Here is a 19,437-nt window from a genome sequence, read left to right as displayed (position 1 = left end):
TGGACAGGAAAAATGTACTTTACTAGGAATGTCAGTTATTATAAAACACCAGAGATTTTAGAGGGAGGGAAAAAAAATCTCAAAGCCTATCCATCCCAGCTGAATATACCATGTATTTTAGTCAGCCTTTCTTAACCAGAGTTCTAAGAGAGAATTAAGCCTTAATACCCTAAGGCATCTATAGTAAGTAAGGAATTAACATCTTTTCCTATGCATCTGGAATTATACTAGTTATCTAAAATCCTTGGGTAACATACAAAAAATCACTTTCTGTGTTCTTTTGATCAGAACAGGAACTCTGGCTGAGCTCATTAGTTTGTCAGCATTTAACAGCTGCTTACCACTGCAAACAGAAGAAGTGATGTTGTACAGAAAAGGATAAAACTGCATACAGCGGATCAACTTCAGGCTGTTTTCACACTCTGGACATTTGGTGGTTAATTTCAAGGCCTGTCTAAAGGCCTCAAGTGCTCCACTGATATTCTTCAGAGCAAGGTAAGCATTTCCCAGGCTCAAAAAGGTCAGAGGCTGAAAAAAAAAAAAAAAAATCGACAAAATGTTAATGAACTACTATTTTCTGGGAGTTACAAAACGTTTACAGTATATGGCTTTTGGCTGTTTTTAGGTTACCCCATAAACTTTATTGCTAACTGTCCATTTTATTTATACCAGCCAATTCTAAACTGTACAATACATGTAAATGTGTTTTTTACTTTTTTTGCTAAGATAAAAAATATATAAAGTATGTAATATAAACTATATATGTATATATCCCTGTAACCACCACACTGCTCAAGATACAAAAATATTTTCAGTACTCCAGGAGGTTGCCTTGGGCAATCCAACCCCAGAGGTAACCATTGTTGTGATGTTGTGACTTCTGTCATCATAGTTCTTGAATTTCAGATAAATGAAATCAAACTGCATGCTCTCCTATGATTACAAGTAATATGTGTCCTTTTGTAGCTTCTTTCACTCAACCTAAAATTCATTCATGCTTTTGTGTACATCAGTAGCTCATTGTTTTTTAAGCTGATGTGTAATGTTCCAACATAACACAGCTTGTTCATCTGATTGGCAGTTGGGCTATTTCCACTTTCTGTCTATTATGAATAAAGTTACTATGAATATTCTTGTAAATGTCTTTTGATAGGCATATTGTCCTCATTTTTTTTGAGTATATACTTAGTACGAGTTGTAAGGTAGATGTATATTTAGTTTTAGTAGATACAATCAAAGTTTTCCAAAATGGATGCACAAATTTACACTCCTACCAGCAAGTGTGAGAATTCAGAGACTCTGTTTTGTCAGTCTTTTTAATTTTAGCTATTTCAGTGAGCTGCAGTGGTGTCTAACTGTGGTTTTAATTTGCATTTCCATGATGAGTAATAATGCTACAGGTTTTTTTTTTTGGGAGCCCATTGGCCATTTGGATATCCTCATTTCTGAAGTGTCTGCTCTTTTCTCTATCTAAAAGAATTAGATTGCCCTTAATGCCTTGAAGGAGTTTTCTGTCTATATATTAGTCCTTTGTTGAAAATATTTATTGCAAAAATCTTCTCTATGTTTTGTTTTTTTACTCTCTGAATAAGTATCTTTTGATAAACAGAATTTCTTAATTTCAATGAAGTTCAGCTTATTTTTTTCTTTCATAGTGCTTTTTGACATCTTTGCCTATTGCAAGGTCATAAAGTCTTTCTCCTATGTCTTCATAAAGAAGCTTTATTGTTTTATCATTCATATTTTGGTACATGATCCACTTCAAATTAATTCTGTGTATGGTGTGAGGTAGAAGTCAAAGTTCTTATCTTTCTCCATAGGGATATCATCCAATTACTCCAGCACTAATTTGCTGAAAAACCAAAATGTTTTTTCTTCATTGAACTACAGGTACACCTTTGTCATAAATCAGTGGCCATATTCACGGTGGTCTACTTCTAAATTCCCTATTCTGTTTCATTGATATGTTTTGAGTATCTTTGTACCAATACCATACTCATTTAATTATAGCAAATCTCAAAATCTGGTAATAAAAGCCTTCTAACCTTGTTCCTCCCCATCACCCTGCCCCCATTTGTGTGTACGTGTGTGTGTGTGTGTGTGTGTGTGTGTGTGTGTGTGTGTAGCTATTCTAGGTCCAGTTCTATGTAGATTTTATAATCAACTTATTAACACACAAACACATATATGCAATTACTAGGTGTCTGAGATTGAATTAAATCTATAAATTGATTTGCAGAGATCTTATATCTGAGCACTATTGACTCTCTCAATGTGTGAACACGATGTGTATCTCCATTTACAGGTTGAGTATCCCTTATTCAAAATGCCTGGAACCAGAAATGTTTTGGATTTCAGATTTTTTACTATCTTGGAATATTTTTTTATATTTATTGGCTGTACATCCCACATCTGAAAATCCAAAATCCAAAACGCTCCAATGAGCATTTCCTTTGAGTGTCAGGTTGGTGCTCAAAAAGTTTTGGATTTTGGAACGTCTGGGATTTCAGAGTTTTGAATTTAGGATGCTCGACCTGTATTTAGGTCTTCTTTCTCTTAGTGGTATCTTGTAATCAGTATATAAATCTTACACATCTTCTTTTAGGTTTATTCTGAGAAATCTGATGTTTTCTTTCTTTCCTTTTTTTTGAGACAAGGTCTCATTCTGTTGCTCAGGCTGGTCTGGAACTCCTGGGCTCAAGATATCCTCCCACCTCAGCCTCCCAAGTAGATAGGATGACAGGTGCACACTACCACACTTGGCTAATTTTTTTCCTTTTTTGTAGAGATTGGATCTCATTGTGTTGCCTAGGCTGGTACTGAGTTTCTAGGCTCAAGCGATCCTCCCCACTTGGCCTCTCAAAGTGCTGAGATCACAGGTGTGAGCCACCATACCAGATCTGATGTTTTCTTGATGCTATTGTAAATAGCGTACTTTGTATGCTATTTTCCAATTGTTTGCTGAGACTGTTTTTATAAGCAGCCCAAAGTATTCAGTTTAGGCCATTTTAACTGAAATTATCTACAGTGTTTTTATATTTGCTTGTGTGCAAACCATGTTTTATTTTATCATTAAAAATAGTTAAAAAGATCTAAGAATGTTTTATTTTCAAAATGTACAATATATCCCTATGAAAAACAATGCTTATGATTTATCCAATTACCTGTTTTTGATTCGGGCTGTTAGATCATCAGAAATGTCTCACTGTAACCAAGGCAGGGGATAAAAAATATTCTAGATTAAGGAATTCTAACCTAAGTAGCTCAGATTACATTCAAACTATTACTTAGTAGTTCACACCCAGATACAAAATTAAATCTCATACTTAGACTTCAAATGTATCTTTATATTTTGCATCAGGAAACAAAGTATTATAATTATCTCTATGACAAAATGATGGCTGTTAAAATATCTTGCATTGAGACAAACTGGTTAGCATTTTGGAAAAAAAGTTGAACTTTCATCCCTTGATCCAAAAAATAAGTACTGAGTATTTACTATGTTGCAGGCATAGTTTTGAGCATTGAGGTTACAGCAGAAAATAAGATAATTGCTGCCTTCATAGACCTTACAGTCTTGTGTAGGGGTGTCAGCGAGTAAAATGGGAGAGAGAAAAATATAGAAGGAAGAAATAGAGGTAGTACTAGGTGGGGGGGGGTGCATCATTTAAAATAGAGTAGTATTAGAGGGACTTACTGAGAAGTTGGTATTCATAAGACTTTAAGGAGGTGGAGCAAGCAACGAAGAATCTTGGTGGGATGAAGTACTGCAAGCAGAGACGATAGAAAATGCAAAAGCCCTGAGGTAGGGGCATGCTTAGTATGGAGGCAAGTGAGGCTAGAACAGAATGTGCTAAGGAATGACTTGACAGAGACAAGGTCAGAAAGGACCTTCTACACCATTACAAACTCGTATTTTCCCGTGGGGATCTGAGCCAACAAATAACAACGTTTGACTTTTTATAAGGATTTCACTGCTTGCTGTATGAGAACAGACTGGGGAACAATGGCAGAAGCAGAGAGACCAGTTTAGAGGCTACTAAAATAATCCAGACAAAAATAATTATGGTTTGGATGGGATAGGAGTGGAAGCAATGATAAGTAGTAAAATCTGAGGTATATTTTGAAAACAGAATCAACAAGGTTAGCTAGTGCATTGAATTTTCCCTGAGAATAGGAGAAAGGTATGAAGGAAGTCCCTAAGTGCTTGGTCTGAGCTACTGGACAGATAGCTTTATTATTTCCTGAAATGAAGAAGACTGGGAAAAAGAAATTTGGAAAGGTGTTAAGGAGCTTGGTTTTGGCCTTTAGTTCTAGAGTGCCCTTTAGACATCTAAGTGGAAGTGTCAAGTAAGCTGCTGAATAAAGGAGCCTGGAGTTCAGGGCAAAGGTGACAGGTAATTCAACAGGAAATGGGCAGTCTTCTCAAGATATGAAGCTGAACAACTGGATATCCAGGTAAATATGAACTCTGATCCCTACCTCACGCTACAAAGAAAATTTAACTTGAAATGAATCATAGATCTAACTGTAAAGCCTAAAACTATAAAATATCCAGGAGACAACACAGGAAAAGATCTTTATATATCTGAGAATCAACTATTCAATGATTAAGCCACAGAAAACAAAAAAACAGTTTTGTGAGAACACTTGAAAATCTAACAATAGAAATCAACATTGAAAAGACTGGCAAACTTAAGGGCAATTTTTAAATGCTAAGATAAAAAGGCAAACAGGGAAAATATTTTTAACACATGAGAGATGGAATTAAAGAGTTTATCATACAAAGGGTTTGCACAAAGTTTAGAAAATAACATTCCAAAATGAACAAAATGTATACACAAACTTTTACTTTAAAAATACAATTACAAGCCTGGGCGCAAGGGCTCACGCCTGTAATCCTAGCACTTTGGGAAGTCAAGGTGAGCAGGTCACTTGAGGTCAGGAGTTTGAGACCAGTCTGGCCAACATGCTTCTACTAAAATACAACCTTGTTTCGACTAAAAATACAAAAATTAGCCAGGTATAGTGGTGTACAGCTGAAATCCCAGCTACTCCAGTCTGAGGCACGAGAATAGCTTGAACCTGGGTGGCGAAGGTTGCAGTGAGCTGAGATCATGTCACTGCACTCCAGCCTGGGTGACAGAGCGAGACTTTGTCTCAAAAACAAAAAACAAGCACAAGATAAAACTTTACGTTACAAAAGAGAAGTGGTATTTTTAAGCAAGCAAACTTGTTTTATGAATGTTAATTCAGAGGTAGCATAACACGACTAGAGTATTTGCTCTGTGGCCAATCTCCCTGAGTTCAAAACCAAGCTCCGTGACTTTCCACAAATCCCTTATTCTATACATTTAACTCTTAAAAGTTTCCTCATCTATCAAAGGGGAAATTCAATCTCACAGGGTTGTTGTGAGGATTAAATTAGTTATTACATGTAAGATGCTTAGCATCGTGCCTGGCTCTAGTAAATAATCAAAAAACTAGCAGTTATTTCAGTTGTTCAATTCTAATAAAGACACAGGTGGAATTAATATTTTTAGACCTTGTTCATGGCAATATATATTGGCCCAAACATTTTAGTGGGTTGTTTCGTATTTTGTTCCAGAGCCATCAAAATATTCATTCTCTTATTGATTTAGTAATTCCACTGTTAACAATCTTTTAAGGCCTTTGCAGAAAACCATCAATGATAACAGCTAAGTACTGTTAGCAACCTAAATATGCAACAACAGAAAAGTAGGTTGTGGCGTATCAATTCATTGGTCCTTTACACAACCATTTAAATTGATGGCTTTAAAATTAGGTAGGAATAAATTTTTTAGAGATCACCTGCAGAGTTGAAACATTATGAAATATTTGCATAGAAGACATGCTTATAAGGAAGAATTTCCAAATGTTGACAGTTGGGAAGAGGGTGCTGATTAAGGTACATTTTTGGGGCAGGGTGTGGTGGCGCATGCCTATAATCCCATCACTTTTGGAGGCCGAGATGGGAGGACTGCTTGAGCTGGGGTGTTCAAGACCAGCCTTGCCAACATGGTGAAACCCCATCTCTACAAAAAAATACAAAAATCAGCCATACGTGGTGGTGCACGCCTGTAGTCCCAGCTACTAGGGAGGCTGAAGTGGGTGCACTACTTGAGCCTAGGAGGTGGAGGCTGCAGTGAGTCATGATCACGCCACTGCACTCCAGCCTGGGCAACAGAGCAAGTCCCTGTCTCAAAGCAAAAAAAAGGTATATTTTTGGGGTACCCACCCTGATCCATTAATTTATCTTTTTATTCTTATTGTAGCACCATGGTATTTAACAACTAAAATTTTAGTATTTTAAAATATCAAAAGGTAACCGATCACTAAAGGAGGACTTTTTTCTTCAGAAGAATACTACCTACGTCCCTTGGCTGAAAACAGTAAAAAGGGAACCATGAAAAGTTTCAAGGGAATACCGCTGTACTGCGCTTTCCACTGCCCACTTTGTCACATCTGTTCCCACTGTACCAGCACCTGGTACACAGTAAGCATTAGATAAATATTTGATGTACTTCTTTGCCAACGTGACCTGTTACATAATATTGAGATTGTAAACTTTTGCTTAAAATCCAGTTGGGAATTTGTGTATTTCAAAGGAAAACAGGCAACATTTTCTTCTCATCCTTAAAAAATCAGTTTTCAGATACCGTAAATAAACCTAAACCATTCATGCACATCCCTTCTGAAGGTTTCTTTGGATTTAAAACCTACAAACATTTAGACATTAGGTATAAAATCAATTTAATTGTATATTTATTGTAACTGAATTTCATGAAACCTAAAATGACAGGAATTATAACATCCATCCTGATTTCAGAGATGTTAAAATATGAAAAACAAAAGTTGTATCTTCAAAACCATGAACTACAAAGTACCAATGTAACTCCATAAGCTGCATGTGAGAGGTTTGGGGCACAAAAATCAATGTACCTATTTACTCTTATCAAAACCACCTTTGAATTGTCCTCTGGCTTGAATGGCATAAATATTTCTATAAATTAATGTTGTAAAACAGTGTAATATTAAGCAGTGTGCATGCTGTGATGAGTAGGATAAAATACAAACCAGATGTTTCAGACTGACATAAAAAAGTGGCAGTATATTTTTACAGCTATGTTATTGTTATTTAAATGTAACTTTCCAAAAAAACTTAACTGTATAATTATAAATTTCACTCAAAATTTAAAGAATACATCAAAATAAAACAAAACAAAAGCTTTTTCACACTCTCTTGAAATAATGCAAATTCTACTGTGAAAAACAAAATATGACTTTTTTTATGTTTTCCCTAGAAAAATACAAATTGTAATCTAAATTTGAGTCACCCTTCATAGTATACGGAGCTATGAAAACCCCTAAAACCTCACCTCAGAGCTATTGATGGCCAAAGCTTGAAGTAGCAGCTTAGTGGCATCAAGATGAAGGCCGTAATGAATCAAAAGGTTGGCCAAGTTGACAAGAGGAACATCTTGGTATTGAAGTGGAGCTAAATTCAAAGCCCTCTGAAGACAGGCAATAGCAAAAGTGCTATTTCCTACTGCTCTCCAGTATAGTCCAGCTTCATTGAGTATGAGCCAGACAGGAGCATTTGGCTGCAAAATCCAAACATACTTCAGTTAGTACAAGAATACAGTACTTGTTCTAAATAAGATTTTTAATAAGTGCATTTTAACTTTCAGTTATAATTCAGAAGCATTTAAGTTTTAGATGTCTAAAGTAAATGACTCACCTTATTAATAGCATGAAATAAGAAAGACCCAATTTCTTCTTCTGGGATAGTATAGTTATTAATACGGGAAAGCAAAATCTGAAACATCAAAAGGAAGACTGACTCAATTGAAAATAACAGGGAAGACATTTGAAAGAATTTCTATAGATGGCAGTCTTTTCTTGAGCTCCTCAGGAACACCTAATCTGAACAAATATTTATAATCATATATATGACATAAATTCATTGACATACCAACAGGTGTTGACTTGCTCACATGTATGTAACAGTTTGTTTAACTAAAAAGTTAAAAAGACATATATACCCACACACATTAAAGTAACCTACCATACCCTATTAAAGTCAGCCTAAGTGTTCAGAACCCAAGAAGAAATTATTCAACAGACAACAGCATGCAATATCTGATGTAATAAAAATCTACTATCTTTCCTTCCTGGAAAATACCAGATCCTCATTATTCTACTGCATTGTTCCTGCAGCATTTATATAACCGTAAGCAACTCTAAGGCACAGATCATGGTCTGTTTATCTTTGTATTCCTAGCATCCACAACAATGTCTGGCACATAATGTTCTTGCCTAAGGAAATGTCTGTCGAATGTAAGTAGTAATAAGTGCATATAGTTTTGAAATTAACTTAAAAAAAAAAAGAAAAGGTGGTTGTGATGGTCTGTGATTGCTAACAAGGTAATTTTTTTCATTTTTATCTATGGAATGATATCTAATATGGTAATCTATAGTAATAAAACATTCGTAGTTACATATAACTAATAGGAATTTAGGAAAAGAGCATAACCGAACTTCTAATGTTTGCAGAGTGGTTATCAAATTAATATAAGTTTATCAAATTAATATAAATTCCTAGGGACCTCATATAAGGTCACAGCAGGGTTGATAAGGCCAGAGAAAGAGATTCTTCAAGCTTTCAATTTATATAAACTTCTGGGGGCCTGGAGGATGCAAAGCTAACTTTTAGTGGTTGCAATGGCCTGTATTACATCGACTCCATTAGATAATTGAGAGTTCTGTGCTACTCATCTTTGAAGTGCTCTGAGTTAGAGGAATAGTGTTTAGGTGATCTATGTATAGCAGCCCCGAGGAACTCTCTGGCACTCTTTTAAGAGCATGACTGACTTCGCCATCATTTCACCAAGTCTTTAACTCTATCCTTCCATTTTATATACTTAAAGCTCAACAGCTACCTTCTATCAATTTTTTGTTCCATTTAAGAGGCTTCTGAAGTCACCCAGAATGGACGGCAATAAATACCAGCCTAAGTGAGCCTTACTTTTCGTGCATGGTCATCTGGCATTTTGGCTTTCAGATCCATGCGAACCTCTAATTCTTTGACTAAGTAGGACAGAGTGTGGCTTTTTCTGAAGTCAGTTATGGAACAGTCAGGGGTTTGGGCCTCTTCTTCTGTAGAATAATCATCACTGCTGAGTTCGTGGATCCTGGCACAAGAAAAAGGAACAAGATTCATATTTTCAAAGTTTGGGTGACTTCAAGATAAAGACTTAACCTTTCAAGTCCAAGGCTGGTGCTCTCAAAGAACCGCCAGATGACAATCATGCAGAATCAAGTGCTTTGCCAAATCCATCAGCACTTGCCTGAGTCCTTTGTTTTCCGGAGGCAGAAAATACGTTGGCAATTCCCCACCAACAGGGACTCTAGGGTAGCTTTCTGTACAATCTGCTCTTTTAGGCCACAGAATATGCTGTTTGTCCTGATAAAGAAACAACATTTCTCATAAATTTCTTTGGATTCAATATTTCAATATGCTAAAGAAACTTTTAAAATGATATACTACAATAACTGAACAAAACTATAATACTTTAAGATTATGGTAGACTCTATAATATTCCTGCTACTGCAGATTATTAATCTAAGTCAGTAATTCTACCTGCTTTACCACAGACTGGTTCAGGGTTGGGCGGGTATAAGCCAGTTGAGCCACTGAGACACAAGAAGAGGCTTGCTTGGGGTTTTTGGGAAAGAGAAGCAAGTCTTAGGCTCTTATGTTACTTATGAACAAAAAATCATGTTGTTGCTGGCTGTCAACAACAATTGCTGCTGGCTGTCATCTTATGACCATGAAAAAAACCAAGCTTTTGGATGAAACCAATACTGTGGATGGCAGAGTGAAGAAACAAAAAAAAAAGAAAGAAAGAAAAAGAAGAAATGGGTCACTGATGACATCACTGGGCCACTGAATCAACCAAACCTGAAGTTTATCCTATTTCTGGACTTCCTGTAATAACAGGCACGTTTTCTTTGTGTTTAAGTTAATTTGAGGTGGAGCTTATGACTTGTACCTGAAAGCACACATAAGCCTATAAAATCTGGCATTGAACACTATTTTTCCCTAAACTAAGGTCTTTTTTTTTACCAGTGCCAAAGTTTAACAATTGCTTTATGATTTGTAAAATGTTCACTTTCTCTAAATATAAGATGTACCAGAGGTTTACTAAACTTAAATCTTGAAGCCATCAAACTTTGGGGGATTTATATTACATACAATTAAATCTAAGTGGCTGTTTAATTCTGTTAAACCCTTGATTAAATTCTGAAAATTTAATGGTGAATAAAAAACACATAGTCTCTATCCTCATACCTTGGTATCTGCCTCAGCTAACCTACAATTCCTTCTTAGCTAGTCTAGAAATGCACATGTACTAACTTGTTTATTGTCTATGTCATCCACTAGATAGAATAGGCTCCAGAAGAGCAAGGGGGCTTATCTATTACACCGCTAGCATTAGCCTAGCACACAGATGGGAGCCCAATAAAAGAATGCTGATCAAGTGAAGTATATAAAAACATACTCTTGGGTCAAGTTTAGAAACTTGTTAAGGTTGGTAATAATACTCAGAGGATAAAGCTTTAAATTGAAATCAGGGTGTCTATCTGCTCTACTTGATTGGGAAAAACTCAAGGCAGAAATTGCATCTTACTCATTCACTACCTAGCAAAATGGCTTCCATTTAATAGAAATGTAACACACGTTTGCTGAACTAATCTGAACAGTCATAGAGGCCACATTAATCAGTGAGGTTGAGGGCACTGCTTTAATGGATCTTGTCAGTTTGAGAAAACTGCTTCATCATCCTCTATTAACTTACCCTATATGCATCAGAGTCCCTGCCCCAAATCCAGAGAATAGAATGGGCTACGGGAGAAGACTTGACCGAATCATTGATATCACTCTGATTTGATTGAACATCAAAGTTCACAGACATCATACTGGAGGTTGATGAATCCTCACCAAACTAGAAAATGAAACAAAAAGTTCAATCAAATTGAAAGTGGAAAAGGAGTTGTGACTATAATTTAACTCACACCAAAAAAGCGAGTGAATACTCAAAATTAGTAGAAAATCAGAAAGTAGCTCAGTAATAAAGCAATTGGATCTTTTAATTTTAAGAGCTATGCCCCAATGATATTCTTTCATGGATAATACATAGTTAGCAACTTTCAATAACTTTGCCATTGGAGTATGAGAAAAATGGCATAGGTCGTTTTCCTGTCCCTTTGCTTCATTTTTATGACTTAGTCTCTTTAGGTTAATAATTAGCTAATTTAGAAATCTGGTTCATTATTCCCCTTTTCTTCCTACACTAAAATGCTCACCACTCTAAAATTAGTGTGCTGTGTGTGGGTAGAAGTGAGGGAACTTAAGAAAGTGTTCTTAAGGGTTCTATCACTATCACTTAAGGATTAGACTGCATTCAATCAATTACAAATAAAAGTTTTAGGGGTGAAAGGGTAACCTAGAAGATGAGAGAACACAAACATATACAGCCTTCTTTCAAAGCAAGGTGGAACAAGGTTGGATATACTTACAAGATGCTTGTGTATTTCTGAAACCTTGCTAGAGAATGAGAATGGGACTGGGGATGGGATGGGGTAGGAAAGACATAAGAAAAAGGAATGAATATGATGAATTTGTAGCTCTAGGTCTTTATGAATAGGAATGGATTCTTTCACTGTATAGTGGTGATACAATTTTATGAGTATAGTCTATTGGAAGCTACACTCCTTCAAATGGTCTTGAGACCATCAAAAAGTCCAAAAGGTACACTGGGTTTCAATCTATTTCATTTTTAAACATCCCCGTTTTTCCCTTTAAAATGCTTGGTTTTAAGACAGGGAGCTATAATGCCAGAGGGTGTGAATCTGGTCTTTCTTTATTCTTTCCCTTGGAAACCAAACACGAGATATTGCTGGAAGCTGGTTTACAATACTCATAGGAAGCTTCTGGTCCCTATCACTATTTACCCTTTCAAATGGCTTCTTAATTTTTGTCTCTTATTTTTTCCCAATGAGTCTGGATTTTTCCAGATTAAAGAGTTCTAAGTTTTTGTGGTTTGTCCTGCTATAGATGGTCTCCTAATCTCTTAGTTATCTTAATTAGTTATTGCTGAAAATTTCTATATCTACAATTAGAGACATGACGAGTTTTCTCTAAGACAGAATAAATGTTGTTTTATTTCTAATACAGGTTGAGTATCAGTTTTCTGAAATGCTTGACCAGCAGTATTTTAGATTTGAGATTTTTTTGGATTTTGGAATATTTTATTACACTTACCTGTTAAGCATCCCAATAAAAATGTGAAATCCAAAATGCTCCAATGAACATTTCTTTTGAGCATCATGTCAGTGCTCAAAAAGTTTGTGTTTGAATCCTTTTTTTGATACTCAGAATTCTGGCTGTACTTGCTGTCTGTATCACTTATTCAACATCAATTATATACTATTTGGTATCATTATATTTTTGTGTTAGTTCTTCCCAACTAGATAGATTAGGATTGTATATGTGTGCATGTGTGTGTACACATATGTGTGTATATAGAGACAGAAAGTGAGAGAAAGTGCACACCTAGCAGTGTGCTTAATAAAGATTTTCTGGGCCAGGCGTGGTGGTGCACGCTTGTAATCCCAGCACTTTGGGAGGCCGAGGCGGGCAGATCACCTGAGGTCGGGAGTTCAAGACCAGCCTGGCCAACATGGAGAAACCCTGTCTCTACTAAAAAATACAAAATTAGCTAGGCGTAGTGGCACATGCCTGTAATCCCAGCTACTTGGGAGGCTGAGGCAGGAGACTCGCTTAAACTGGGAGGTGGAGGTTGCGGTGAGCCGAGATCAGGCAACTGCACTCCAGACTGGGCAAAAAGAGCAGAACTCCATCTCAAAAAAAAAAAAAAAAAGATTTTCTGTCGATAATGAGCATTTTGTTGGTGGTATTGGTTGAGGCAATATAATTGGACTGATTACTTCAGTAAACAAATAGCATGGTTGCTCTCAAATTTTAAATAGGTCTTACTCTAACAGGTAAAGTGGGGAGATGAAAGCTTTGAGTTCAATAATAATAATAGCCAATTCCAGCTCCCATGGTAAACGAGAAAAGAATCAAATGCATGTGCATATAAATAGGTAGATGGTACTTTGAGAAAGAGAAAGCATCCATGGAGTTACTGAGTACTCCCTATGAAATCTGACTTCGTAAACAAACCAGATCATCAAAATCTCTCTCTCTCTCTTTTTTTGAGACAGGCTTGCTCTGTTGCCCAGGCTGGAGTGCAATGGCGTGATCTGGGCTCACTACAGCCTTGACCTCCAGAGCTCAGGTGATTCTCCTGCCTCAGCCTCCCGAGTATCTGGGACTACAGCGCAAGCCACCATGCCTGGCCAATTCATATATGTTTTTGTGGAGATGGGGTTGCACCATGTTACCCAGGCTGGTCTTGAACTCCTGGGCTAAAGTGATCCTTCTGCCTCTGCCTCCCTAAGGGTTGGGATTACAGGCATAAGCCACTGTGCCCAGCCTCAAAATCTTAAAGATCTAAATGATAACCACAAATTTTAGAGATCAAACATATAAAGAATCACGGGAAAAAACAAAAGTTTTTAAAAATCTTTATAAAGCAAAAAGTTTGTAAGAACTAGATTGGACCAAGAAAAAGACCTGAACATAGTCCACATTTTCAAAGATATCTCCACGATGATAGCGTACAGGCTGGTCCCACTGGCAATGTAAACTATGCTGCTGGTTTACCAGTCGGCATATCTGATGATTTCCTGGAAGAAGAAAGGAAATTACACAAATGATGAGCAAGGTCAACAATGCCAATGTGATTTTCTTAGACTAAGTCATTTATTATCAACCCTGTATCCCTCAAGAGCCTAGCAGGCTACTTATATAGGATGTACTTATATAGAGAAGTATTCATTAATGGTTAATCAAATTAAATCATTTTAAGAAGTCTCAGTTTTTCCACCTATAAAAACAAAGGGACTCCACTAGATGATTACTGAGGTATCTTTCAGCAATTATAGTCTTATGATTGTAAAATCTATGATTACATCGCTTCAAGAGACTTTGGCTATCTTTCTGGAGAGAATTTGCTTTTATACTTCATAATTTTGTTTCAAATGCATATGTAAGAGCTCTAGTTGCATTTCAGTAGACTGGGCAGTAAGTAATTCCAAAGACTAAGGATACTCTTTACACTCATAATAGCAAAGAAAACGTGTTAAGGGAATTGTAAAATAAACTATAAATGGTCACAGCTAAGCGTCAAAGGTTAAGAGGCTTTCTTGACGAACATACTTATCAAGGGAGAAAGGTATAATTAAGAGATTCTATTAATTTATTCTCTGCTGTTCAGTTGTCAGATCTGCTCCCTCGTAATTACAAACAAAACATTCTAGATATAACCAAATCATTGCTCTCATGCCAATCCAAGTTCCTATAAACCAGTGGTTCTATTTTTATGGATCACAGATGCTTAAGAGATTTTAATAAAAGCTATATACCCTCTTCCCAGGAAAATAAAATTGGACACATACACAATTCGACATATAATTTTTGAGAGGATTTCAGAACCCCCTGAAACTAATCCATCGATCCAGGTTAAAAATTCCAGTCTAAAATTTTACTTCTAAAATATTGCTTGTAAGAGAGCAAGAAAAAAAGGGAGTATGGATGGGTTGTTTCTAGGTGGGTCTGGCTTATATTCCCTTAGTGTAAGGCCTTGTTACACCACAGTGCAGAGTTTTTAGACCCGCGGCAACAGCCATCACCTGGGAGCTTATTAGGAAGGCAGGCTCTCAGGCCTCAATTCAGACCTACTGAATCATAATCTGCATTTCAACAAGATCTCCAAGAGACTAATATGCATACTAAAGTCGGGAAAAAAAACAAACAAACTGATGTTGAGCACAGAAGGCAAATAACTTAAGGTTTCTAGGATCTGCAGGACTTGTTTTTATTTCAAAATGTAAATTTGAAAAAAGCAAGGCGGACCACACCAGCTCCCCAAGCCTCCTGGTATACCCACAGTGATGAATCATGCTTTCAAGATGTAGGGAAGTCATAAACACAACTTCACACTGCTTTAAGGCTATAAGAAAGTTATGATAGTAAAGCATGCTAGAAGCGACTTTCCTAACCTGTCTTCAATTACTTGGAGTCACTACTTACCTAACTGTGCCTCTTTTGCCATCTGAGTCTCATGAATGATATTTCTTAAGATTTGCTCCTCCTGAATCAGTTTATGTTTTTCTAGGATTTCCTGTTGTCTCAGGTAGTGGTCATGCTGCTTTTGATACTCTTTTAACTCATTCAGTGTTCGCTGGAGAGATCTTAACATTTTTTAATACCAGGAAAAAGTTAGAGCTATAAAATCATAAAATTTTAAACCCACTTAAATGCATAGATTTTTCTGGTTCTCAGCAACAATTACTGCGTGTTTTCCTTTTATTTAACATACAACCCTGTACCACCAGTTCAATAATAACAGGGCAAAAAGATAAATGTGAAATTCTTCCTTTAAATACCACTTTTTAAAAAAAGAAATGGGGTCTTGCTCTGTTGCCGAGGCTGGATGCAGAGGCCTGATGGTAGCTCACTGCAGCCTTGTACTCCTGGGCTCAACTCCTGGGCTTAAGGGGTCCTCTTGCCTCAGCCTCCTGAGGAGTAGCTGGGACTACAGGCACATGCCACCATGCCTGGCTAATTTAGTTTTAGAAACTGGGTCTTGCTATGTTACCCAGGATAGATTTGAACTCCTGGCCTCAAGTGATTCCTCCCCTCCACCCTGTCTCAGTCTCCAGAATAACTGGGATTACACGCATCAGCCATGACACTTGGCAATACAACTATCATGACATCAAATGGTATGTTGCATTTTTCAGGTGCCATAACAAAAATACATGACAATATACAAGTTTACGTATTTAACAACTCTATTACTCTCTGCAAAATCTGCATTAGTTCCATCAACATTCAAAGTCTTTCTAGAATCCTTCCCTCCTTTTCACTTTTTCCCTAGATTCTGCTTAAAGACAAAGTTAAGAGTTAGGGGCCACAGTACTTTGCTTTCATACTCTAACTTATTGGTTACAGGCCAGGAAAAACTACAGAAACTATGCTTAGAAAAGAATATGTTTCACCACCTGATTTCAGTAAATCAGTTGCCTGATTACATTTAATTACAAGACCCATACTGCCTATTACACACTGTAACATACAGAGATTTTAGGACCTATACAGATTGTGTAAAGATAGAGCCAGCTCAGTTAAGAGCATGATACCGGAAAAGCTCAGCCAGGTATAACAGAAACCAGTTATGAATAAGCAAGCTGTCATCCTTTTTACTTCCTACCATGTTATGCGTTAAACAGATGGGAAAATAAGCAAATACAAAAGCTTAATGAGTTCTAAATCTCTATTTAATTCTCTGCTAACCAAAGTAAACTCAACTATTACAGCTAATTCTGAGATACGAAAAATTCACTTCTGAGTTAACATGAAGTTTCTTAACTAGCCCTATTGATTGAAGGAAATGTTTTTTAATTTATTATACCTCAAGGATCAAATACAATAGAATTCCATTACTGTACAACCTAACACACAATCATGATTAAAACGTGGGCCAAATAATGTCTCTTGATCCCATTTAACTACCTTAACAAGAGCCCAACCCTAGAAGCCACCACCTCTCTCCAAGAGGAGAAATATCAACTATTGCACGTGTAAGTGATTTTACTGAAACTTAGTATAGTCTATGGAAATAAAAATGTAGTCAACAAAGTTACTAAGTATCCCAGTCTCTCCATCCCAACTGACTTTATAAAAGTAATCAATGGTCAATAAAGATTGAAATGACAGCTTTTACTACAAATATTCTCTAGTTGCAGGAATCCACACAATTAAACATATTCCTCTACACAACCACTGAATTGTGCTAAATCACCAGGACTAACAGAAAAAGCATAGGACTTGCAGCAGTGAAGAGGTTACTTTCTTAATTCCAATTACCAAATTAACACTGATATCCCCTACACAGATTTAACCTAAAGTTCTATAATGCTAGTGCTTCAGTGAAATTTTTCCTCTCAATTACCTATGTTGAGCCTCCAATTTCTGCTCCAGTTTTTGCTGACATAGGACAGCATGCTTCCTCTTTATAGCTTGCTCAAACCCAGGTTTGGCCTGCAAAGCGTGGTCATAACAGAGCACTGAGTGGTTATATTCCCCAAGCATCTGAAGAGACAAAAACACACACACAGACGTACAAGGGAAAAAAATGTGAGCCATGGCCTGGTTGCATCTGTCCAAATCCTCTAATGATTTATGAGATCACACCTACACCTTACTCTACAGTGACCATTATTGTGATCAGTGACCAGATCCCTACAATATTAAGGCATACTATAGGATGGTTTAGTTGGAAGGTATTGCTAACCTTAAAAGGTGTACCCTGTAGAAGTTTAAAATTCCAATTTAATTATTATTATTATTTTTTTCGGCAAGAGGCTAGAACAATTACATTATTGTGTTGAGGATTTTTCTTCCTCCTAATTTCATTTCCATTGTTCAGACCAAAAAATAAATGGAAAAAAGTAACATTCTACTGAGTGGGGAGAAAAAAAAAAAGAAAGTGGCAACTACTAGCATGACTCATGAAACAAACAGTTGTACTTACTGCATATATATTTCCCAAAGTGTAATAGCTGGTGAAGAAGTCACTGTCATCCAGAGCTGCATGGACCACGACAGCAGCATCAGCAGAGAAGTGTGCTCTGTGTAGAACGTTTGCCAGGTTGACCAGGGCAATGTCTTTATTGTGCCTAAGGAAAGCAGCACATATTTCACGATTATGTAGAACCACTTGACAAGGAAAAATGACATTCAAAGTTACTTGTGCTTAGGAAACTAAGATATAGGTGGAGCAAATAAGATAATCATAGTGTTTCATTTTTAAATTATTGATGGTTCTTAACCTGATAACTACAAATTTTGTCTTGCAGACACTGAATGATTTTACAATTTATTTAGGACTTATATTTGCTTTAAGAAAAGTTAAACTTAGTTTATGATAATTCCATTCAAGTCCTATGTGAATCATAGGGCATCTACATAACATATTTTTTCCTTAATGGAAATGGAAAGTATATTACACAACTATCACTTTGAACTTTTTGACATCTGTGATTTTTTTTTTTTTTTGTCATGGGACTCATTTCTTTGAAGAGGGATGGAGAAAAGTATATAATGCAATGCTGCTTCTTATTGCTTTCTTATGTATTGTTTCTTTAACAGTCCTGAGGAATGTGGAAAATCAAGTCCAGAAGAGGAGGAATCTTACCTGGAAGAGAAGTGAAGTGCTCGCATGGCACATTCTACTACCTGATATGGCTCATTCTTAATTCTCCAGTAAAATGAAGCCATGTTATACAGTACCCATGAAGAAGAGTTCTAGAGATTAAAAAAGTGAAATTACAAACATGACTCAAGACAGTTTAACTTAGAATAGTCAAAAGGAGCACCTTTAGTATTCTGGCTCTTCTGAAATTCAAGATGAAGAGCCAGACTAATGATAAGCAATGATAAAGAAGAGGACACAGTGCAAAGAAACTATACCTGTCAAAAAGGTATTCTAATCATTAGCTGAGCACATGCATTAGTGTGTGGTCTTCATATAGAGACCATCCCACTCCAGGTTATTCCAAGAGGGAAATAAAGCTGAAAATCCCACCAATTGACCACAACTTGTTGAGCTCTATTTCAGGACTTCAGAAGTTAAGTCAGAAGACCTCATCTACTTAGAAATAGCTCTAACATGAAATTCCTGAAATTAACATTGTACAAATTTTTCTATTTATGTAATATCTGAGTGAAGGCACAAACCTAAACACGTTTATCTAAACATAAAGACAAAAAAAAAAAAAAAAGAGGAAAAAGGGCCAAAAGCATGAACAAACAGCTAAGAAGTATGTAAAATGTGTAACTTCACAAAGAAATAGAAATTTAAAAGATACAGGTTTTCCTTTTACAAAGTGGCAAAGACTAAAAACAATGCCAATACTTACTGAATATTATTAACTTTAGATATTAAACTATAGAAATGCTAAGTTACTACAGCATTTCTGGGGGACAACTTGACATGTATGTAAAAAGCTTTAAAAATGTAATGTATATTACATTAACATACATATTAATGTATATTACATTTACCCCTTGACTCCCACAATTCTATTATTAAAAATGTATACTATGGGGAATAATTACATTTTAGCTATAAAGCTGTATAAAAATCAAACTCCAAAAGAATATATTACAAACCAGTTTTGAAATTACTCACTTTACTTTCTTTTATAGATTTTTATAGT

The 19,437-nt window shown here is 36.2% G+C and overlaps 1 protein-coding gene across 3 annotated transcripts in view; it reads right to left on the bottom strand.

Annotated features, from left to right (window-relative positions):
- Positions 1 to 19,437, bottom strand: part of TTC17 (tetratricopeptide repeat domain 17) — a 146,344-nt gene that overhangs the window by 84,885 nt on the left and 42,022 nt on the right. For all 3 annotated transcript variants that reach the window (XM_011963261.1, XM_011963262.1, XM_011963263.1), the window contains exons 6-16: positions 18,414 to 18,523; positions 17,751 to 17,895; positions 17,169 to 17,308; positions 15,245 to 15,405; positions 13,727 to 13,839; positions 10,884 to 11,030; positions 9,372 to 9,487; positions 9,050 to 9,215; positions 7,763 to 7,840; positions 7,401 to 7,625; positions 342 to 528 (exon numbers count right to left, since the gene is read on the bottom strand). In XM_011963261.1, the coding sequence (XP_011818651.1) occupies positions 342 to 528; positions 7,401 to 7,625; positions 7,763 to 7,840; positions 9,050 to 9,215; positions 9,372 to 9,487; positions 10,884 to 11,030; positions 13,727 to 13,839; positions 15,245 to 15,405; positions 17,169 to 17,308; positions 17,751 to 17,895; positions 18,414 to 18,523 (1,588 nt within the window). The remainder of the gene's footprint in view (positions 1 to 341; positions 529 to 7,400; positions 7,626 to 7,762; positions 7,841 to 9,049; positions 9,216 to 9,371; positions 9,488 to 10,883; positions 11,031 to 13,726; positions 13,840 to 15,244; positions 15,406 to 17,168; positions 17,309 to 17,750; positions 17,896 to 18,413; positions 18,524 to 19,437) is intronic.

This window comes from Colobus angolensis, unplaced genomic scaffold, assembly GCF_000951035.1.
Source record: "Colobus angolensis palliatus isolate OR3802 unplaced genomic scaffold, Cang.pa_1.0 Scaffold61, whole genome shotgun sequence".
Lineage (NCBI taxonomy): Eukaryota > Metazoa > Chordata > Mammalia > Primates > Cercopithecidae > Colobus > Colobus angolensis.
Note: the sequence above shows the minus strand (reverse complement) of the source record. Positions and strands in the feature narration are given on the sequence as shown.